General features: G+C 43.1%; 1 protein-coding gene across 4 annotated transcripts in view; it reads right to left on the bottom strand.

Annotated features, from left to right (window-relative positions):
* Window positions 1-3094: 3094 nt before the first annotated feature.
* The window catches only part of pik3cb (phosphatidylinositol-4,5-bisphosphate 3-kinase, catalytic subunit beta), a 90172-nt gene continuing 74135 nt past the window's right edge, over window positions 3095-19131 (bottom strand). For 3 of the 4 annotated variants that reach the window (XM_056282966.1, XM_056282967.1, XM_056282969.1), the window contains 8 exons: window positions 18468-18664; window positions 17454-17563; window positions 17131-17209; window positions 10976-11143; window positions 10095-10218; window positions 9721-9866; window positions 6003-6135; window positions 3095-5051 (listed from right to left, as the gene is read on the bottom strand). In XM_056282966.1, the coding sequence (XP_056138941.1) occupies window positions 4914-5051; window positions 6003-6135; window positions 9721-9866; window positions 10095-10218; window positions 10976-11143; window positions 17131-17209; window positions 17454-17563; window positions 18468-18664 (1095 nt within the window). In that variant the 3' untranslated portion in view covers window positions 3095-4913. The remainder of the gene's footprint in view (window positions 5052-6002; window positions 6136-9720; window positions 9867-10094; window positions 10219-10975; window positions 11144-17130; window positions 17210-17453; window positions 17564-18467; window positions 18665-19131) is intronic. The other variant, XM_056282968.1, reaches the window with a different exon arrangement.

Here is a 19131-nt window from a genome sequence, read left to right as displayed (position 1 = left end):
GTGTTGTGAGTATACATGGAGCAGAATAACCTCCATACCACAACAGAGAGGATCAGGTAGTCTACCCTACCTCTCAGTTAGGTTATATACTTGTATGTGTGTCTAGATATGAGATGTGAAATGTGATGTTCCTTTAACCAGTTTACATATGCTCACGTTTACAGAGATGTTTAAGGTGCCAGCTGTTCCCCTGCCTTGTCGGTAAAATCAGCATTAGGCTTTATTAACATATGATTTAATTTTTCTGTAAAGATCCGGAAAGTATCAGTTTAAAAGGAGGAGATGTAGTGAGCAGGTTTTGATATGTAATGAGCGCGCATGCGCGAGTGTTGAGACTTGAAGATATGCCTAGTAAAAGGTCAACATTATGCCTTGGTCTCCGGTCCATTCATTACTAATATAAATACTATAAAGAACAAGACACACCACTAGAGAAAGTTAGAGAAAATATGTTATAAGCCACTACTTTAGCCAATTGATTTCTATCTGGTGTTTCGCGGCCGTGCATTAAACGCTCAGTGTGGTAAGGATATTGATCGATAATTGATATCCTTAATTAATATTAAGGAATTTAGAGATGGTATTACCATCTGAAAAAAATAAATGTCACCACCACTATCACAAGTGAGACATCATAATTATACAGCAACGTCTAAGTCAAAGGTTTAAAAATTTCAGTGCTGGTTTTTTATAGATCAATATTTTTTGTCAAACGTCGATTCAATGGCTGAATATTGTGAAATAGCTGCATCTGCTGGACGACTCGATATGTAATTGAAATAGGCATCAGTTCAAGAAGTCACTTTCAAATCTCAATAATTGTGAGTTCCTTGGTTAAAAATGTTTGTGTTGCTTTTGAGCCTTATTTTTCCCAATTTGCAATCACCAAGAAAATTTGACCTCTCCTATCATTTTTGGGATCCTAAGATCCTTTTTTCATGCATTTGTTTCATCTAGACTTAATCATTGCAATATCCTTTTCTCAAGTCTGCTCTGTAGCATCAAGAGCCTCCAGATGGTGCAGAGCACCACTGCTAAAATGTTCACTAAAACCAGAAAATGTTACCATATCACACTCATCCCAGTCTCGCTTTTCTTTCATTGTTGTATTGTGTAAATTGTGTAAACACAACATCTATTGCACGCTGTTCGTCTTGGGAGAGCGATCCCTCCTCTGTTGCTCTCCCTGAGATTTCTTCCTATTTTTTCTCCCTGTTAAAGTTTTTTTTTTAGGGAGTTGTTCCTTATCCGATGAGAGGGTCTAAGGACAGGATGCTGTGTTGCTGTGAAGCCCACCGAGGCAAATTTGTAATTTGTGATATTGGGCTATACAAATAAAATTGATTTGATTTGATTCATCCGTCACCCATACCCCCCCCAACAACTAAACAAACAAACACCCCCCACTCCCAAAAAAAACTTCGGAACTGAATGATTCACACAAGTCACCCGAATTCACGTGAAAAAGGCGACATTAGCCGAAAAGCGAGTTGTTTGCATCCCTGCTTGTGGTCTAGGAGTCTAGGAACTTTAATTCAGGCAACAGCAGAAAAAGCCTCCCAACACAAGCATATTGACGTGAGTATAAGTGAACTGTGACAGAGGGCCTCAACCCCATTATTGTTCAGCACTTCAAACGTAGTAACTGAAACTGGTAAGGACTATGTCATGACTACTGTAGCACATATTTCATGGCGATGCCAAAGAACGCAGGGACATATGAGGGTGGTGGGACAGGAGTTAAGAGATCTGCTGATGGGTAGGCATTGTTATTTCCTGTGAACAAATATCCAGGGAGTCCAGTAACACCCATCGGGGAGAAATAAAGAAAAGTGAAGAGAGCAACAGCTGCACAGATACAGTTCTTTTCTGCCCTTTGTCTTTAAATATGTAATATTTTCCACTGTCTATGGATGCGCTACTGCACTTCTTTTTTTTCAAAACTGGTCCTCGGGGACCCACATTAGTGCTGGTAGCTGGTTTAATTAATTTTTCAGAATGAAAACAATTGAAACGCAGCAGTGCTGTAGACACCCCATGACTGGTTTGTAAACACTGCTCCATAGAGTACCCCCTACAATGGCTAATTAAAGATGCATATTATAGCACGGACATCCCCCCCCATTTTGAAAGTACCTATTTGTTGAACCTTCAGTATCAAATTCTATGTTTACAGTATGCTAAGGCAACCTGAAAGCTCACCCTTGTATACATATTTTATAGAGCATATTCACAATGTTATATAATCCGTGAATCAAATAAATGTACCAACGAATTGTATAACTTCAGCAGTAGAACAAACATGCGGCAAATTATTCATGCTGACCTACTGTTGCAGCTTACAGTAATAGTGAATCAATCAATGCAGATTACTTAAAGGATAGACTTTGTTATCATGCTCAGTTGAAGGAAAAATACTTTTGTCATACAAAACAGAAATGCAAGGTTGTAATTGGGATGACTATTGCCAAACAACCCTCCCTCTTAAAACACCCCAACTCTTTCCCGTTATTGGATTTCATGGAATGAGTACACAACTGTAAAACAGGTAACAGCAGCGCATGCACACACACGCACACGCACACGCACACACACACACACACACACACACACACACACACACACACAGTCTCCAGGATCTAACAAAGGAGAGCCCAGCATCATGCAGCTTGTTGCCAGGATACGAGACACATTTGACTGAACGCAGCAATAAGTGAACAGACACATAATAGATGCTGAGCCTGTTGTATAACAAGTCAGAACAGTCTTTGACAAAAATTGCATACTTTGTAGTAATAACTTGGGAGAGGTGGCAGAATCAATATACTGATAAATAGTGCATAAGAGCAGATGACCTGATATGACTTTATTCTCCTTGGAAATGTGGCCAAACGGCATCGTTTCACTGTTTGCTCTCTTGCATGTCAAAGGAGAGGAATGCGAGGTCTGGATATATTTATGGTCTGGAATCAATCTGCTTCCACTACAGCACTCAAGCCACAGAAAATGAGTCTATGGTGCTGCCCTGAGTGAATACAGGCACACAAACCACAACTAAAAGAAGGAACGGACCACAAGGGAAAATGCACTTTGGTGGAAAATAACTTTAATAAAATTACTATGAAAACAAAAACCAGCAAAACAATAAAAGCCTGTACATTTGACAATATCCAGTGTCTGAGATGCATTTGAAGGCTAGCGGTGCGAAATACAGCAGCATCACACATAAACCCACAGTGACAACCATTATAGGCTTAGACTTGGGCCCAAGGGTTCATAGACTAATATATACGGTTCCTATACTCATTTACAGATATTGCACAAAAATCAAACACAGATGCAGATGCTGGAGAAGCACCTTATATCAAGACTAGAAGTTGTTTCTCATTGCAGTGTAACTCCCCCCTGATGATAAATCCCTCCCGCAAAGTCCCCCCCAACTCCACTCACATCCGCTCATAAAAAATAAAATAAAAATACACTGGGGAAAAAAAAAAGAAAAAGTTGCACATATTTTGCACAGACATTCAGTTTTAGAGCAGATAATTAAAAAATAACAAATGATAAAATAGCTAAACCTTTTGTTTTTATGTTTTGGTCCTAAAAGGCAAGTTATGTGCTTCAGTTATTTCTCAGTAAATTTCCTTATTAGAATGAGTTGGATAGTACTTTGAAAGGCCTGCATCCTTAGGCATGAAATTATTCAAGATATAAAGTTTTTAGGGTAGTGATATCTTGCAACAAAGGACATTTGAAATGAGCCTTTGTCTGGCAACGTCTTGATTTGATAAAGTTGAAATAAAACATATTACACACAGATTTCAAAATAAAAATAAAAAAGCTAAAAAATAAAGTGAAGTTTTTAGTTCATTAAAATGTCTTACAACAGTAATTACAATTTCTAATACATCTCTTTCCAGTGTTCAATTGTCCACTTAGCTGTAAATATTGAGCCCCGAGGCTTGGAGTATCCTTCTCTATCAAATACTTGCTCTCTCACACGAGTACTCTTTGTGGAAAAGTAAAGTAGTCTGGCACGTTGAAATTTCAGGACAAACTCTGAAACTGCCAAAAAAAAAAAAAAAAAAAAAAAGACACCACAGAAAAAAAAAATTAAATATACAATCTTGCCGCAATTTTGAGGCACGTTCATGATATGCAGGAAGCATCATGGGACTAACATTTAAGATACACTTTCTGTGGGCATGTGCACATTTTGGCATCATTTTAAGACACAGGGCTGAGACGTTTTTCCTCCTAAGTTTTTAGACTTCCATCTTTTCCACACCCATCTTTTATCTGAGCTGTTCTTCGAAACAGTCCAGGGGTGGGGGCTTTGGCGGTGCCATGTGGTTAGACCATGGCCCTCTCAGAGTCCACACAAGCCAAACCAGAAGTCCTTCTGACACAAGTCAATTACCCCCCAATGCACCTTTTCCCTAACCCAGTCCGTCAGTCATTCCTAGCTCCATAGGTGCAGTTCATTTCTTGAGATTTTTTTTCTTTCTCTGTGGCCGGGGGAGCCTTGGGTCATCACCTTCCTTTGGCTGTGTGCACAGTCTTCTGCTGTGTGTATGTGCAAAACTTGCAGCCACTTTACCCACTACGATTCTGCAGATGTGCCATAAGGCCTGGTGGTGGTTTTGGAGGCACCATGCTAGTATGATGTAGGGTAAGGAAGGGTAAGTATGGATACAGATCAACCGAATGCTTGGAAGCGCAGACTTACACTGTGCGCTCGCATGTGAGTGTACATGTATGTGTCTGTATGTGAGTCTATGCACAATGTTTGGGGTGGTCATCCAAATTCCCTTCTTTAAATATGGGTGGTTGTCCCCATGGCACATATTGCCTCCCCCACTTAATCCTTCGGTGTGTCCTCTCGACCTTCGACCTTATGGGTCCCGGCTGCTTTAGGAGCGGTTGTCTTTGGCCACGTTGTGGGCCATCCAGTTGACTTTGGTGGTCCAGCTCTCTCTAAGCGCCTCATCGAACTTCTGGCGGAACTGCTTTAGAGCCTCTTCATCTGTTTTACCCAATGCCAAAGAGTCCTGAGGAGGTTGAGAGAGAGGAAGGTACAGGGAAGTTTAAAAGATGAATGAAGACAGGTAGAGCAACATGAGTGAGGGTGATAAGGGGAAAAAGGGCGGGAGAGAAGGGGGAAAGAGGGAAAGAGGGAAAGAGGGAAAAGATAAAATCAAAAGCAAAAGGGAGAGACCATAACAGAGAGGGACCAGCTGATAATTCAGCTGTAAGTTCTTATCCCAACCACACATAACAGTGAATGACCTAATTTCTGACAAAAATGTTAACTGTCGCTGATGTCCATAAGGTATACACAATATAGTAGGGACATCTTATATTTTCTTTAAAAAAACATTTATATTGAAATCTTGGATGGCTTTTTTTTAATGTCATGATGACAGCTATATAACATTATGGAATTTATTTATTATTTTTTTAACCCCCCCCCCTTTTCTCCCCAGTTGTACTTGGCCAATTACCCCATTTTCCGAGCCATCCTGGTTGCTGCTCCACCCCCCGATCTGGAGAGGGCTGCAGACTACCACATGCCTCCTCCAATTCATGTGGATTTGCCAGCCATTTCTTTTCCCCTGACAGTGAGGAGTTTCGCCAGGGGGACGTAGTGCATGGGAGGATCATGCTATTTCCCCCAGTCACCCCCTCGAACAGGTGTCCCTGACCAACCAGAGGAGGCGCTAGTGCAGTGACAAGGACACATACCCACATCCGGCTTCCCATCCACAGACACGGCCAATGGTGTCTGTAGGGCCGCCCGACCAAGCCGGAGGTAACACGGGGATTCGAACCAGCGATCCCCGTGTTGGTAGGCAATGGAATAAGCCGCAACATTACCCGGATACCAGATTATGAAATGTAGCTCCTAATACGTACGTATACGATACTCAATGCTCTTTGTGTACATTCAGTTGGTGTATGTTTGTGTGTTGCGACTGTGAGTGAGTGTACTGCATTAATACCTTTAAGTACTGGATGTCTTTGACAGAGGTGAGCTCAGGCAGTCCAGCAGTAAGCATGAGGGCAAACAGTGTGATGAAGAGGTTCCCGTTCTTCCTCAGGACTAGATAGGCTGACTCGCAGTACTGACGGAAGCTGAGAGAGAGAAGTATACCATAAATTATCTCAGATATTTACCACATATGCAATCAAGTGATTCCTTTACAATTAAAAATATGGTGCTAAATCGTTACAGTGGATACTAAAATTTATATTCCGTTTTTCTCATCGTTTGGCTAAGTGTTATGCCCGAGTTCACCGGCCTTGTTGATGCTTATTTTTGATTTCAGCTTTTTGCGAGGGTCTCAGTCTCAATGCCAAGTTAGGTTGGCTTAGTGCGCACCAAACTCGAGGTCCTGCTGATGGGACTATCCCCAGCCTGTCCTATTTCTGTTTTTTACCATCGTACCATTTTTTTTTATCAAATTTCCTCTTGGGGATGAGTATTTCTGATTCTGTGCAATTAGTTATTGTATCATTTTTTTTAAAAGATTTTTTTCAGCATTTTCTGTTTCATTTTAACAGTGACAGTGGAGAGAGACAGGGGAGGCAGGAGAGAGAGAGAGGGGGGGGGATGACATGCGGTAAAGGGCCCGGGCCTGATTCAAGCCCAGGCTGCTGCAGGAAGGACTCAGCCTGATGTGGTACGCGCTCTACCAGGTGAGCCACCGGGGCGCCCCCGTTATATAATTTTATTCATCAGCATCATTATGTAGATCTTGGACATGGGACCACCACTGAACACAGGATTATAATGTTATTTTACGGGGCCATGGAATGTAAGAAGAAAAGAAAGCCACTTTATTTTGTCATTGTATTCTTACAACAAATTTGTTCTCTGCATTTAACCCTTCCTATTGTATAGGAGCAGTGGGCAATTGCAGCGCCTGGGACCAACTCTAGTTCTCCTTTCCATTGCCTTTTTCAGGGGCACAGACAAGAGTATTAACCCTAACATGCATGTCTTTTTGATGGTGGGAGGAAACCGGAGCACCCGGAGGAAACCCACGCAGACACGGGGAGAACATGCAAACTCCACACAGAATATCAAGTCAAATCAATTTTATTTGTATAGCCCAATATCACAAATTACAAATTTATCTCAAGAGGCTTTACAGCAAGACAACATCCTGTCCTTAGACCCTCGGATAAGGAACAACTCCCTAAAATTACCTAATTACCTAAAATTAAAAAAAAAAAGAATAAAAAGAAAGTAACTGGGACAGCCTGGGGCTCAAACCCAGGACCTTCTTGCTGTGAGGCAACAGCGCTAACCACTGGGCCACTGTGCCGCCCAATTGACAAACATGTTTCAAAAAGTCTAACTCAACCCCTTGTAACATCTGCTCCTGGGACATCATCTACCATGCCCTCTAGCTCCAATTCAGTGTCTCCCTAACCTGTTACCACTCCCTGAGTGGCTCTCTCTCCTTGTGTGTGTGTGTGTGTGTGTGTGTGTGTGATTGTGTGAATGGAGAGAGGTGTGCTGGTGTCAGAGCAGGGTGCCACCAGCTGCAATCAGTTCTATAATCAAGACTTCTAATAAATACTCAGCCCTGCCACTTCTTATGCTAACTGTCGGTGTGTTATGCTTCGAGCTAATCTTAGGGTGACCAGACATCCTGGTTTGTCCACGATTGTCCCGGTTTCAAGCTGGGAGTCTCGAGTCCTGGCTACTCTAGCCTGTCTTTTTTTTTTGGTGGGAGGGGATAAAAGTCCTTCAATGTATCGTGTCTGGCAAGACAGACAAGCTTGTGAGCGCGTGCATATGCGTGTGTGCGTGCACTAACGTGCGGTACCCTTTTTAGGGTCCCGCTTTGCGATTTTGAAAATCTGGTCATCCTAGCTCATCTAGTAACGAATTTTGCTACTTAGCACTCAGTGCTTGTTGCTTGTTTCTCCAGTCCTCCATTTCCCTTGCAGTCCTGTCTGTTCTGACCCCTGTCCCTTATCTGGTCAGCCCTACTTCTATGCTCTGGAACCCTGTACTACTCAAAAAACCCTAAATAATACTTTGAAGATTTTATGTCTGTCTGTCTGCATGACTGCAGTGAGGGTATGAGTCTGCCTATCATGGCGTCTGGAATTTGTCTTATCAGGACCAGACTTTCTGCTGCTAGGGGCATTATGGTGATGGGTGTGTGTAGGTAGGAGGATATGTGTGTGTTTCTGCCTCTTTCCGTGCTGTTTCCTCTGTTGCCATGGTTCAGGCCCTTGGACTCTGGAGATTCTTATTTGTCTTTTGTTTTTTAGGTCATGACTATTTCGCCATCATTTGTGACAGCTTAAGCCACACAATCACTTACTTTGCACTCTGTATTGACTGATGTGTCTGGGTCTGCCTGCTGTTTGTATGAGAGATCTATTCTTCACTCGGTGGGTGACAACGCAGAGAAGTCTGCTGTTCTGGCAGCATGTGGGGTGGATGCTTGATGTTTCAATGTATGTATTTTTTTCTCCCAATTTGGTGGCCAATTGATCCCTATTTTAGTTCAAACACCCACCCTCATACTGCATGCGTTCGCCAACTGCATCTCTTCGGCCGGCAGTCTCGAAGGAGACGCCTCGCCACTTTCGTGACAAGGCGAATCCAGGCCAAACCACTGCTTTTTCCGACACACACAGAGACGCATTCATGTGACGAACACAAGCCGACTCCGCCCCCCTCCCGAAGACAGCGTTGCCAATTATTGCTGCTTCATCGAGTCTGGCCATAGTCGGATCTCACAAGATCGGGGCGCGAAACCCAGTCCCCAGTGGGCAACTGCATCGACAAATCAATGTATGTATTTTGAATGGTTCTGCTATCACTAAGTGTAGTTACTGAGTAATTTATCTGTAAATCTGTTAACACGCTGTCTATTCTATAGCACTCGGCACCTCTTGTTGCCAATCTATTCTTTAAAAGAGAGTTCTACTCTTTTGCATTTCCTGAGTATCGCCCAGTTTTTTTTCCTAAAGCAGTTTTTAAAGCTAGATATGCATTGTGAATGGGGAAACTAAGAGCTAGAGACTATCGCCCTGTTAGATTTTGTCTTAGCCTTACTAAAGTGGAAGAATAGTATGGCACTGTTCAATCATCAGGCCTACTGATAATGACAATCAACTGTGTCAAATAATGGATCTGCATTTTTAACAAAATTATATGGAAAGAAGAAGGATTCATCTAAAGCATACCCCTAGCTACACCCCCCTTCCCCCAATTGTATCCAGCCAATTACCCCAGTCTTCTGAGCCTGCAGGCTACCACATGCCTCCTCTGATACATGTGGAGTTGCCAGCTGCTTCTTTTCATCTGATAATGAGGAGTTTCGCCAGGTGGACGTAGCGCGTGGGAGGATCACGCTATTACCCCCAGTTCCCCCTCCCTCCTGAACAGGCGCCCCAACCGATCAGAGGAGGCACTAGTGCAGCGACCAGGACACATACCCACATCCGGCTTCCCACCCGCAGACACGGCCAATTGTGTCTGTATGGACACCCGACCAAGCAGGAGGTAACACGGGGATTCAAACCGGTGATCCCCGTGTTGGTAGGCAACAGAATAGACTGTCACGCCACCCGGACACTCACCCTCCCCCCAGCTACATTTCTAATTGTGTTAACAGCAAGTTCCTGCCAGGATATGTGGACACTGACAGATACGTTACATCTGTAGAGGACAAAACAGGACAAACAAACCTGCCAAACTTTTCTGTGTTGCTTGTCTTTCCTTGTTGAATGACATGGATGAAGTCATGTGTAAGGATGAAGGGCACACGCTCCCTCTTGATGCCAAACTTGGACTTGAAGTTGCCCAAGATGTGGCCAAAGTCTATATGGAAGAGCTGATCAACATGACAAAAGGCCAATCAGTGAGCAAAGTGGAAATACGAAAACAAAATGCCAAGTGAGGTAGACAAATACATAGTTCAGTTTGAAAGCATGGCAAAAAAACAAAAAACAAAAAAATGCATGTGTGATTGATTATACAGCTTTGAGTCTCATGAATTTGAACCTTCTGTGTTGTAGTTTCCAATGCCAAGTATACAGACAAAGTGTACTGTCTGCCTAACCTGTCCAGTGCTGCGGACCATGATGTTGTCACTGTGGCGGTCTCCTATGCCAAGGACGTAGGTGGCTACACAGTAGCCTGCACAAGACAAGGTGAACTGCTCGATGGCTCGATCCAGTGCATCTCTAGAATCATTATCAACAGACATGCCACATGTTAGAGCTTTCACTGGATTCACATTACCATTGTGCAAGCAACAATAGTTGAAATTGTCATTGTCATAGAATTTTTTTCAAAGCCTTATGACCAAGACATGATCAAAAACTTGGCCGCCGCAATAACAGTGTTATTCTAAATTATGCTGAACGAAATATGCTGAACAATTTTTTTGGATTCCGCCCCCCCCCCTTTTTTTCCCCTCCAATTGTATCCGGCAAATTACCCCACTCTTCCAAACCATCCCGGTCGCTGCTCCACCCCCTCTGCTGATCCAGGGAGGGCTGCAGACTTACCACATGCCTCCTCCGATATATGTGGAGTCGCCAGCCACTTTTTTTCCCCTGACAATAAGGAGTTTTGCCAGAGGGACGTTGCACATGGGAGGATCACACTATTCCCCCCAGTTCCCCCTCCCCCCCGAACAGGTGCCCCGACCGACCAGATGAGGTGCTACTGCAGCGACCAGGACACATACCCACATCCGGCTTTCCACCTGCAGACACAGCCAATTGTGTCAGTAGGGATGCCCGACCAAGCCGGAGGCAACACGGTGATTCGAACTGGCGATCCCCGTGTTGGTAGGCAATGCAATAAACCTCCACGCTGCCAAGACGCCCCATGAACAAAGTTATCTAATACACTGGCTAGATATATGATGAAAGAAAAGTTTTTATTAAGCCCCAACAAAGAAGATCCCATGGCAAATAGGCCAAATTATCTTACCCAGAGTTCTTCTCTTTAAGCCAGTTAAGCAGAGCATCCTTGTTGAAGGCAGCTGCAGCTGCAACATTGCTGCTGGTTAGCTGAATGTTAGCGATGGTATCGGCTGATGACACAACCTCAATCAGCCCTGCACGGTCACCAGTTGCAAGACAACCGTAAGGCACAATTCTGTGTGGTATGTAAAAGAAGGATAGAGAAGGGCTTGTTAATATCAATTATTTCCATTAATTGAATACTTATCAAAGAAAAAAAATATCCTGGTATTATCCCAAGACGTTAATTTATATTAAAGTATATAAAAAGTTACAGGGTGATAGGTATCTTTCTGTACACACCGCAAGAAAACAGGAACCAAAAAAAAAACAAAAACAAAAAAAACAAACCACTGTGTGCATAAAGCAGGACTCAGCTGTTCATATTTATGAGACATTTTCCACTAATAACAAAACGTATTAGTTATAAACATATACAGCATACATACTGACCCTGTACAAATACAATATGAGTAATGCAAGAGAAACTATAAAGCCTAAAAACAACACTAATTCCACACTAACTAGTGACAATTGTCCAGTGAGAAATGCTGGTAGGTACTGAGAACCAGCAGTAAGAATTTATATGTCCTTTCATATCCATCAGTGTCAATGCTGTTGTGGAGGAGATGTGAGAGAGGGCTGTGTGTATATCTGTGTGAGTGTGTGTGTGAATTGCATCATAGAGGTCCTTGAGAATGAGTGTGTGAAGCCTAGCTCTATCCCATAATATGGCTGATAGAGTCTATAAGAGTGGACAGCTATGGCATTGTAGAATTTCTACAGCTGGCATAGGAACTACAGCCTTTGCTGGGGCCCTTTTGATGATGACCTCTTGTTTTTGGTCTGGTGAGATTTTGGTGAATTCGTGTAGAGGGAGAACAGCAGAGGAGAGAGCGTTTGCCCTTTAAGAGCAGCAGTAATGAGAGCCAGCGTGTTTGAAGTGTATCTCCCAGGCTTCAAATGCTGTCTCGTCTGTCAGAAAGTGGGTAACCCACCTACAGATACACTACCAGTCAAAAGTTTTAGAAGATTTTTTTCCAGTTCTTATTGAAATGTACGCCATTTAATGTCTCAGTGTACTCTAGAATTAAAGCATAATAAACAACTGAAGTTAAAAAAAGAAATCATGGAATCGTTTTAACAAAATTTTATCTTTTTTTTAAAAAAAATTCCCCCCCTTTCCCCCTTCTTCCCAGTTGTACTTAGCCAACTACCCCACTCTTCCGAGCCGTCCTGGTCGTTGCCCCACCCCCTCTGCCAATCCGGGGAGGGCTGCAGACTACCACATGCTTCCTCCGATACATGTGGAGTCGCCAGCCGCTTCTTTTCACCTGACAGTGAGGAGTTTTGCCAAGGGGATGTAACGCGTGGGAGGATCACGCTATTCCTCCCAGTTCCCCCTCCCCCCTGAACAGGTGCCCCGACCGACCAGAGGAGGCGCTAGTACAGCGACCAGGACACATACCCACATCCAGCTTCCCACCCACAGACATAGCCAATTGTGTCAGTAGGAATACCCGACCAAGCCGGAGATAATGCAGGGATTCGAACCGGTGATCCCAGTGTTGGTAGACAATGGAATAGACTGCTACGCTACCCGGATGCCACAATCTAATTTTTTGACTCAAACTAGCCACCTTTTGCAGCCAACACACTCATGGCATTTTTTTTCTACAACCGAAGGCAAATATTGTTCAGAAAGTTCTTCCCAAGTTCCCACAAATGTGTTGCTCTTGTAGGTTGCTTTGCTTTCACCCTTCTGTCCAGTTAATCCCAAACCAGCTCAATGGGGTTGAATTCTGAAGACTATGGTGGCCATTCTATGATTTGAAGCCTACCGTCTTGTTCTTTTTTTCGCTCTGACATAGCTTGGAGGTATGTTTTGGGTCATTATCTTGCTGTAGGTCAACTAGGCATAGACCAGAGGGTATTGCATAGTGCTGCAAAATACTGTGGTAGCCCTTTTTTAGTCAGGGTGCCAGCCACTCTGTGCAATTTGCAGACTCTGGATCCAGCAAAGGTGCCGCAGACCATCACACTTCCTCCTCCATGTTCAACAGTTGGTGTTACACACTGAGGAACCATCCTTTTGCCTGCTTGACGGTGTACAAAAACCCTGCGTGATGAACAGAAGATTTGAAATTTTGATTCATCGGTCCATAAGACCTTCTTCCATTCTTCAACAGTCCACTGGTGGTGCTTTATAGACAAGGCAAGCCTCTTTTTCTTATTTTGTCATCTTAGCAAACCTGCAGCTCGAAGTTTTCTCCTCACAGTTGAAACTGAGGCTTGCTTACTTCAACCAGTGTTAAGACATGCTTGAAGCTGTTGTCCTGTGAGCTGCTTTTCATGCAACTGTTGACTTTCTTCTGATTCTGTTGTGGCTTTGGGTCTGTCAGACCTGTACCTGTTAGTTTGCTCCAGTTTCCAAGTGCCTTTTGATGGTGTAGGAAACTACTCACCGATACCTTGGCTTGCTTTTCAATTTCTCTAAAGGCAAGATCTTTGCTTTTATGGGTTATAATGGTCTGTATGTCTTTGTTAATTCCCCTTTTCCCACCATTGTTGCAGCTAGAAAAGCGCTATAAAAAATGCAACTTGATTGATGATAGCAATATACTGCTTCCTGCTGTGCAATATTATCCAAATAATGCTTCAGAGGGTGTATTAACTGTTCCAACAGTGATTTTGATGTTGCTGTAAAGCCCCTTGAGGCAAATTTGTAATCTGTGATATTGGGCTATACAAATAAAATTGACTTGACGTGACTTTTACACAGACAGAGGGTTTGTAAGTAATCAACAACAGTTGGGACACCTGCAGGAATTGTTTGCGCCAATGTTCAAGGCTTAATTTACTTCCACTGCTGCAGAACAGCTGTAAGTTGTTAACCCATTACCTGTTCCCTGAAAAGGGCCTTTTTTTATAACGCCGAAATTGACATTATTTTTCAGTATTTGGTAACCTAAACACTTTTTTTTTAATCCTCTGGCAGTTTATCGCTTACCTTTGTATCATTTCAGGTTATTCACTGGACTTGAACTGCTTACATTTCAATAAAAACGGGAAAAATGGGGGTGTTCTAAAACTTCTGACAGGTAGTGTAGGGTCTGGGTCTGAAACTTGGCCTGCAGGAGCTCTGGTACAATGGTGCTGATTGCAGAACTGGTCTACAAAAAGAAACCAGGCGTAGAATCCCATACTGTCAGGTTAGGATATCAACAGGATAAAATGCAATTCCATATCCATCACATCCACCAGGGACCTGTTTGTATGCAAACTCCTGGGGGCATGACAAGGGGGTCTGTAATGGCTTTTAGGATGGCAGGAACTAAAGAGTCTTGACAACCACATAGGTCAGAGCAACAGGCCTCTATTAGTTAAAGCCTATGAGCCATCACCGGATTTACTGTATATTTACACACATGGTTGTAGCTTTCACTGTGTTTGGTCGATATGTTATCATACATTGGAGGAAAGGGGCAAAATTGTGTATCCCGAAATGTGCATTATTACCAAAGGAGTGATAATGTACATTTCTCTAAAGGAATTCTTTAAACTGCATGGTTAATGTAGGCTAAAAATGCTAAGACGATTTCTCAGTCCTCCTGTTTCCTGCCAATCACACATTCCTCTCATGGCAACTCTGCATCATCTCGGATCTCCATAGTACAGCAGCCCTAAACCTGAAGATCTCTCTTTAAAAGTTTGAATCAGATCAGTATATCAACTGAATAGTGTTCTCTAGCACAATGCAATCTAGTTAACAGCACATTAAGTAAATGACTTGCATTGTATTCATTTACCTTCAGATTGTCGCAAACATTTTAAGTCAGCAATACAGGGTTACTTTATCTGGTACTTTTCCTTGTTTACCCAAGCAGCTTGCTCAAGTGTTTACGAGACCTCATGACTTTTATGAAGTATTAAGCATGAAGACAAGGTTGAGAATTTCCCATACTCTTTGACTTAAAGGGAAATATCACCAGTGGTTTTGTGTATGTGTCAGCACTGATGAGTAATGTAGTCGATTGAAGCAATAAAGTCCACTATATTTCCCACAGTGCCTACATGTACCAGAATACATCGTGCATAAAGTTATCCAAAGGAGTTGAATCAAGTGCAACTGGACTTGGTATATATCCGTGAAGACGTTTCGCCTCTCATCCAAGAGGCTTCCTCAGTTCGTGCCTTTCTGACTAGACGAAGCTAGTCTGACATCTATAGCTCTGACAACGACTCCAAGACGATAAATTCTGAGCCTCATCACCAGCCAGTCAGACTAGCTTTGTCTAGTCAGAAAGGCACAAACTGAGGAAGCCTCTTGGATGAGAGGCGAAACGTCTTCACGGATATATACCAAGTCCAGTTGCACTTGATTCAACTCCTTTGGATAAGCATGACCTGGATGAATGAGAACATTCACAGACATTGTGCATAAAGCTTTTGTACCATCATGCATAAAATCCTCTGCACTAGTGTTATGGGACGTCATTCTCATTTTTTTTTCTAAATGACAACATGTATTCGATAAGACAGAAATGGAAACAGACGCTGACATGTGTTCGACAAAGCACAATTAAATCAACTTCATCGATATCAACTTAGCACAACAGCTATAGTGATTAAAGAAAAAGACAATAAATAAAGGAAAAAAAAGGAAAGGGGGAGAAAGGACTAAGACTAAGGATGTAATCCAAAAAGTGTTCAGGGAGAGTGTGAGGCAGATGCTAGCAGTTTTTATGTGCATGTGACATGTCCACCTATGTATAAGTGACATGTCCACCTATGTGTATGTGAAGTGTCCACTTGTGAGTGCATGGGATTAGTCCCAGTTAGATCTGGTGTCTGAAATCTGCAATTTATTGTAGTGCCTCCAAGCAGCAGACAGCCTCTGCAGCCGCCCACAGGCCCTGCAGTTGTGCAGACACCACATGACCAAGAGAAGAGCTAAAGCCCAAAGTATCACATCCCCCAGAGGAACATCGAGCCCAAAGGGGGGCCAGGAGCTCGAAGAGCAACACCCATACCCAGCCCCAAGGAGCACAAACCAGTCCCCAAGCACAAACTGCCAGTTGGGACATAATTTCCATCATCGGAAACATAGCTTAGCTGACAGAATGAGGATGTGTTGTCTGAACAGCATGTTTAGAATAGATTAGAGTATTAGGAACCCTGTTAGACTGTAGTTTTTCCGGCTGCATGTATGATGATGTCATTTAACATCATGATACATAACTTAGCGGCTGGAAAAATACTCTGTTTCACTGCTGCCCCAGAGATGCAGAAGAGCTCGGGAACAGCTGCACATGTTTGGTATGTGCCACCCCTGTCGCAGATAGAGATAAGGTCGAAAACTGGTGAACTTTCCCTTTAATTTTTGAGCTACCATATCTTTATTTATAATGGTGTTTTCACCCCATCTCCACTAGAGGGCACTAGGTGTTTGTTCATTTACGCCAAGGGGTCATTTCTAAAGCTAGGCTAAACCTAGCTAATCTGACTAACAGATATTTTCAAAAATGGATCAAGGTAGAGAGAATGACCTTGACATCTGATGGCAACCAAATGCCTTAAATTCTTCGTCTGTTAGATACATACCAGATAACCACCTCGCAAAAACACAGTGTGCACACCAAGTCAGTGTTTTTCAACATTGTCACTTTCTTCCTACTCGTTCATCCTCATCAATGTGTTTGATCCCCTAACTTTCCCTGCTGAAGCCTAAAGCCGGCCCGAGCTCAACTGTCAAAACAAGCTTCTTTGCCAAGCTCCAGATGTATCAGTGCATGTCAGAGAGGCAGAAAGAGAAAGTCAAGAGTGTAGAAGAGAGAGACTTTTTTTTTTTGAGCGCAAGTGTGGATCTGATTAGGATGTAAAGCACACAGTGCATGTGTGGGGTATTGATGTTTAGGGAGTTAAAGGGCTAGAGGTTAAAAGAGGCGGGGGGTAATTTAGTGTCTCCCCTACACCCCACTGCAGAGCTTCCCCTTCCCTACAGAGAGCAGGAACAAACAAGACTGACATAGTCTGTGTTGTGTACATGGACACACACACACACACACACACACACACACACACACACACGCATGTGCGCACACGCACTCACAAAATGCATACCTGAGGTCAAGATTAGCCTCCTTCCACAGCATATCCATTAATCTGAGGATCTGGAGTGTTAACATGTCCTGTCTTAAATCTAGGAAGAAAAAGAAAGAGTTTGAGAGAGTTAAAAGAAAAGAGAAGAGAAAAAAAAAACTGCAATGCAAATGTGATGCACTTTTAACACTGATAAACCAAAGTGCATTGGCAGTACCAGCTGTCAAACATGTGTGCAAGGCCCATTTTTTAAAACCTAACACTGTGAGACAAGAAAAGCAAATGACTTCATATCGCTTCCCTGTCCTCCACAATACCATCCCTACAGATCTCCACCCTCTTACCATCTCCGTTCTTAAAGATGATACCCAGTGTGTCTCCCCCCAGCAGCTTGTTGTTGTAAACAATCCACAGCGGCTTCATCTTGGAGTCCATGTACCGACATTTCTCCACACTGATGACAGAAACGGAGGGAGGGATCACATGTAGGAATCAAAGATACAGAGGGAAAAATAAGTGAAAGAAGAAAAAATGTAAATCAGTTATTAAAAATGGGGAGGGGGGGATACTGTTGTCCTATAGTACACACTTCCACAACTCTTCATTCTCCTCAAATGCTTCTTAAGAGACTCACAATTACCTTTTTTTAATGTTTAAGCCAACATTTTACATGCTATGGTGCCATGGACTGCCATTATGTAAACACCCCCACAGAAACTACACCCCATTGGCCAAGATGTTTGGTTTATGATATAATTTAATACAAGACTGACTAATGTCTTTACCATAGCCCCAGCAGAGCAGATTGAAAATGCAATAAGGAAGCAAAATTAAGCTAGTTTTTATTTTTGGGGATTTCCCCCCATTTTTCTCCCCAATTTTACTTGGCCCATTTACCCTATTTTCCAAGCTGTCCCGGTCGCTGCTCCACCCCCTCTGCCGATCCGGGGAGGGTTGCAGACTACCACATGCTTCCTCCAATACATGTGGAGTCGCCAGCCGCTTCTTTTTACCAGACAGTAAGGAGTTTCACCGGGGGGACGTAGCGCATGGGAGGACCACGCTATTCTCCCCAGTTCCCCCTCCCCCCTGAACAGCCATCCTGACCGACCAGAGGAGGCATGAGCTCAGTGACCAGGACACAGACCCACATCCGGCTTCCCACCCGCAGACACGGGCAATTGTGTCTGTAGGGACACCCGACCAAGCCGGAGGTAACACAGGGATTTGAATCGGGATCTCCGTGTTGGTTGGCAATGGAATAGACCGCCACGCCACCTGGACACCCCAATTTAGTTTTTATGCTGGCTCCTTTACGTGCCTCTCAAGTACCCATACTTTGAGAACTATTGCATTACTTGATGCCAGACAGCAGGACACTCGGGTTGAGCGGAGAGTGCAGGTCTGACAGTGTCTCTGAATAACCGCTTTGTCTCAGACAGGTCATCATGGCTTCCTTGGTCAACATGGCCTCCTTGGTCTTACTGCGAGCATTCTTGATGGTTCCCAGTTTAATCAGTTCGTTAACTGACTTCAGCTTACTCAGGGCTTCCACCTAGGAGAGGTGAGACGGGGTTAAGTATCAGGATAACGCTGTTGTTAAAAAGCACAATGATAGGGTTTAACTGCGGAGAGTCAACTATGAATTTTATGATGGTTTTCCTCTTCACGATAAAAACAATTGTTATTACTGTAGAGACTAAAAATTTTACAAATTAGGCTAAAACACAACAATGGATTAACATTTCCAACAGTGACTCTTACAGGAAGAAATCCCACAGACACCATCATTACCATGCAATTCTGTTTCAAAATAATTCATCCCTTCAACAATACTCAATCTTCATCTGCTCCATTTTGCATATGTTAATGTCCTTCATCTAAAGTAATGTAGAATAAAAGTGAAGTTTGTTTGACGATTTAAGTACATTCCCATTTCATGATTATCTTTTTTGGTGGGGGGGGCAGATTTTCCACCTTTATTTGATAGTGAAGTCGAGAGAGAGACAGGAACGGCAGGGG

This window comes from Lampris incognitus, chromosome 7, assembly GCF_029633865.1.
Source record: "Lampris incognitus isolate fLamInc1 chromosome 7, fLamInc1.hap2, whole genome shotgun sequence".
Classification (NCBI taxonomy): Eukaryota; Metazoa; Chordata; class Actinopteri; order Lampriformes; family Lampridae; genus Lampris; species Lampris incognitus.
Note: the sequence above shows the minus strand (reverse complement) of the source record. Positions and strands in the feature narration are given on the sequence as shown.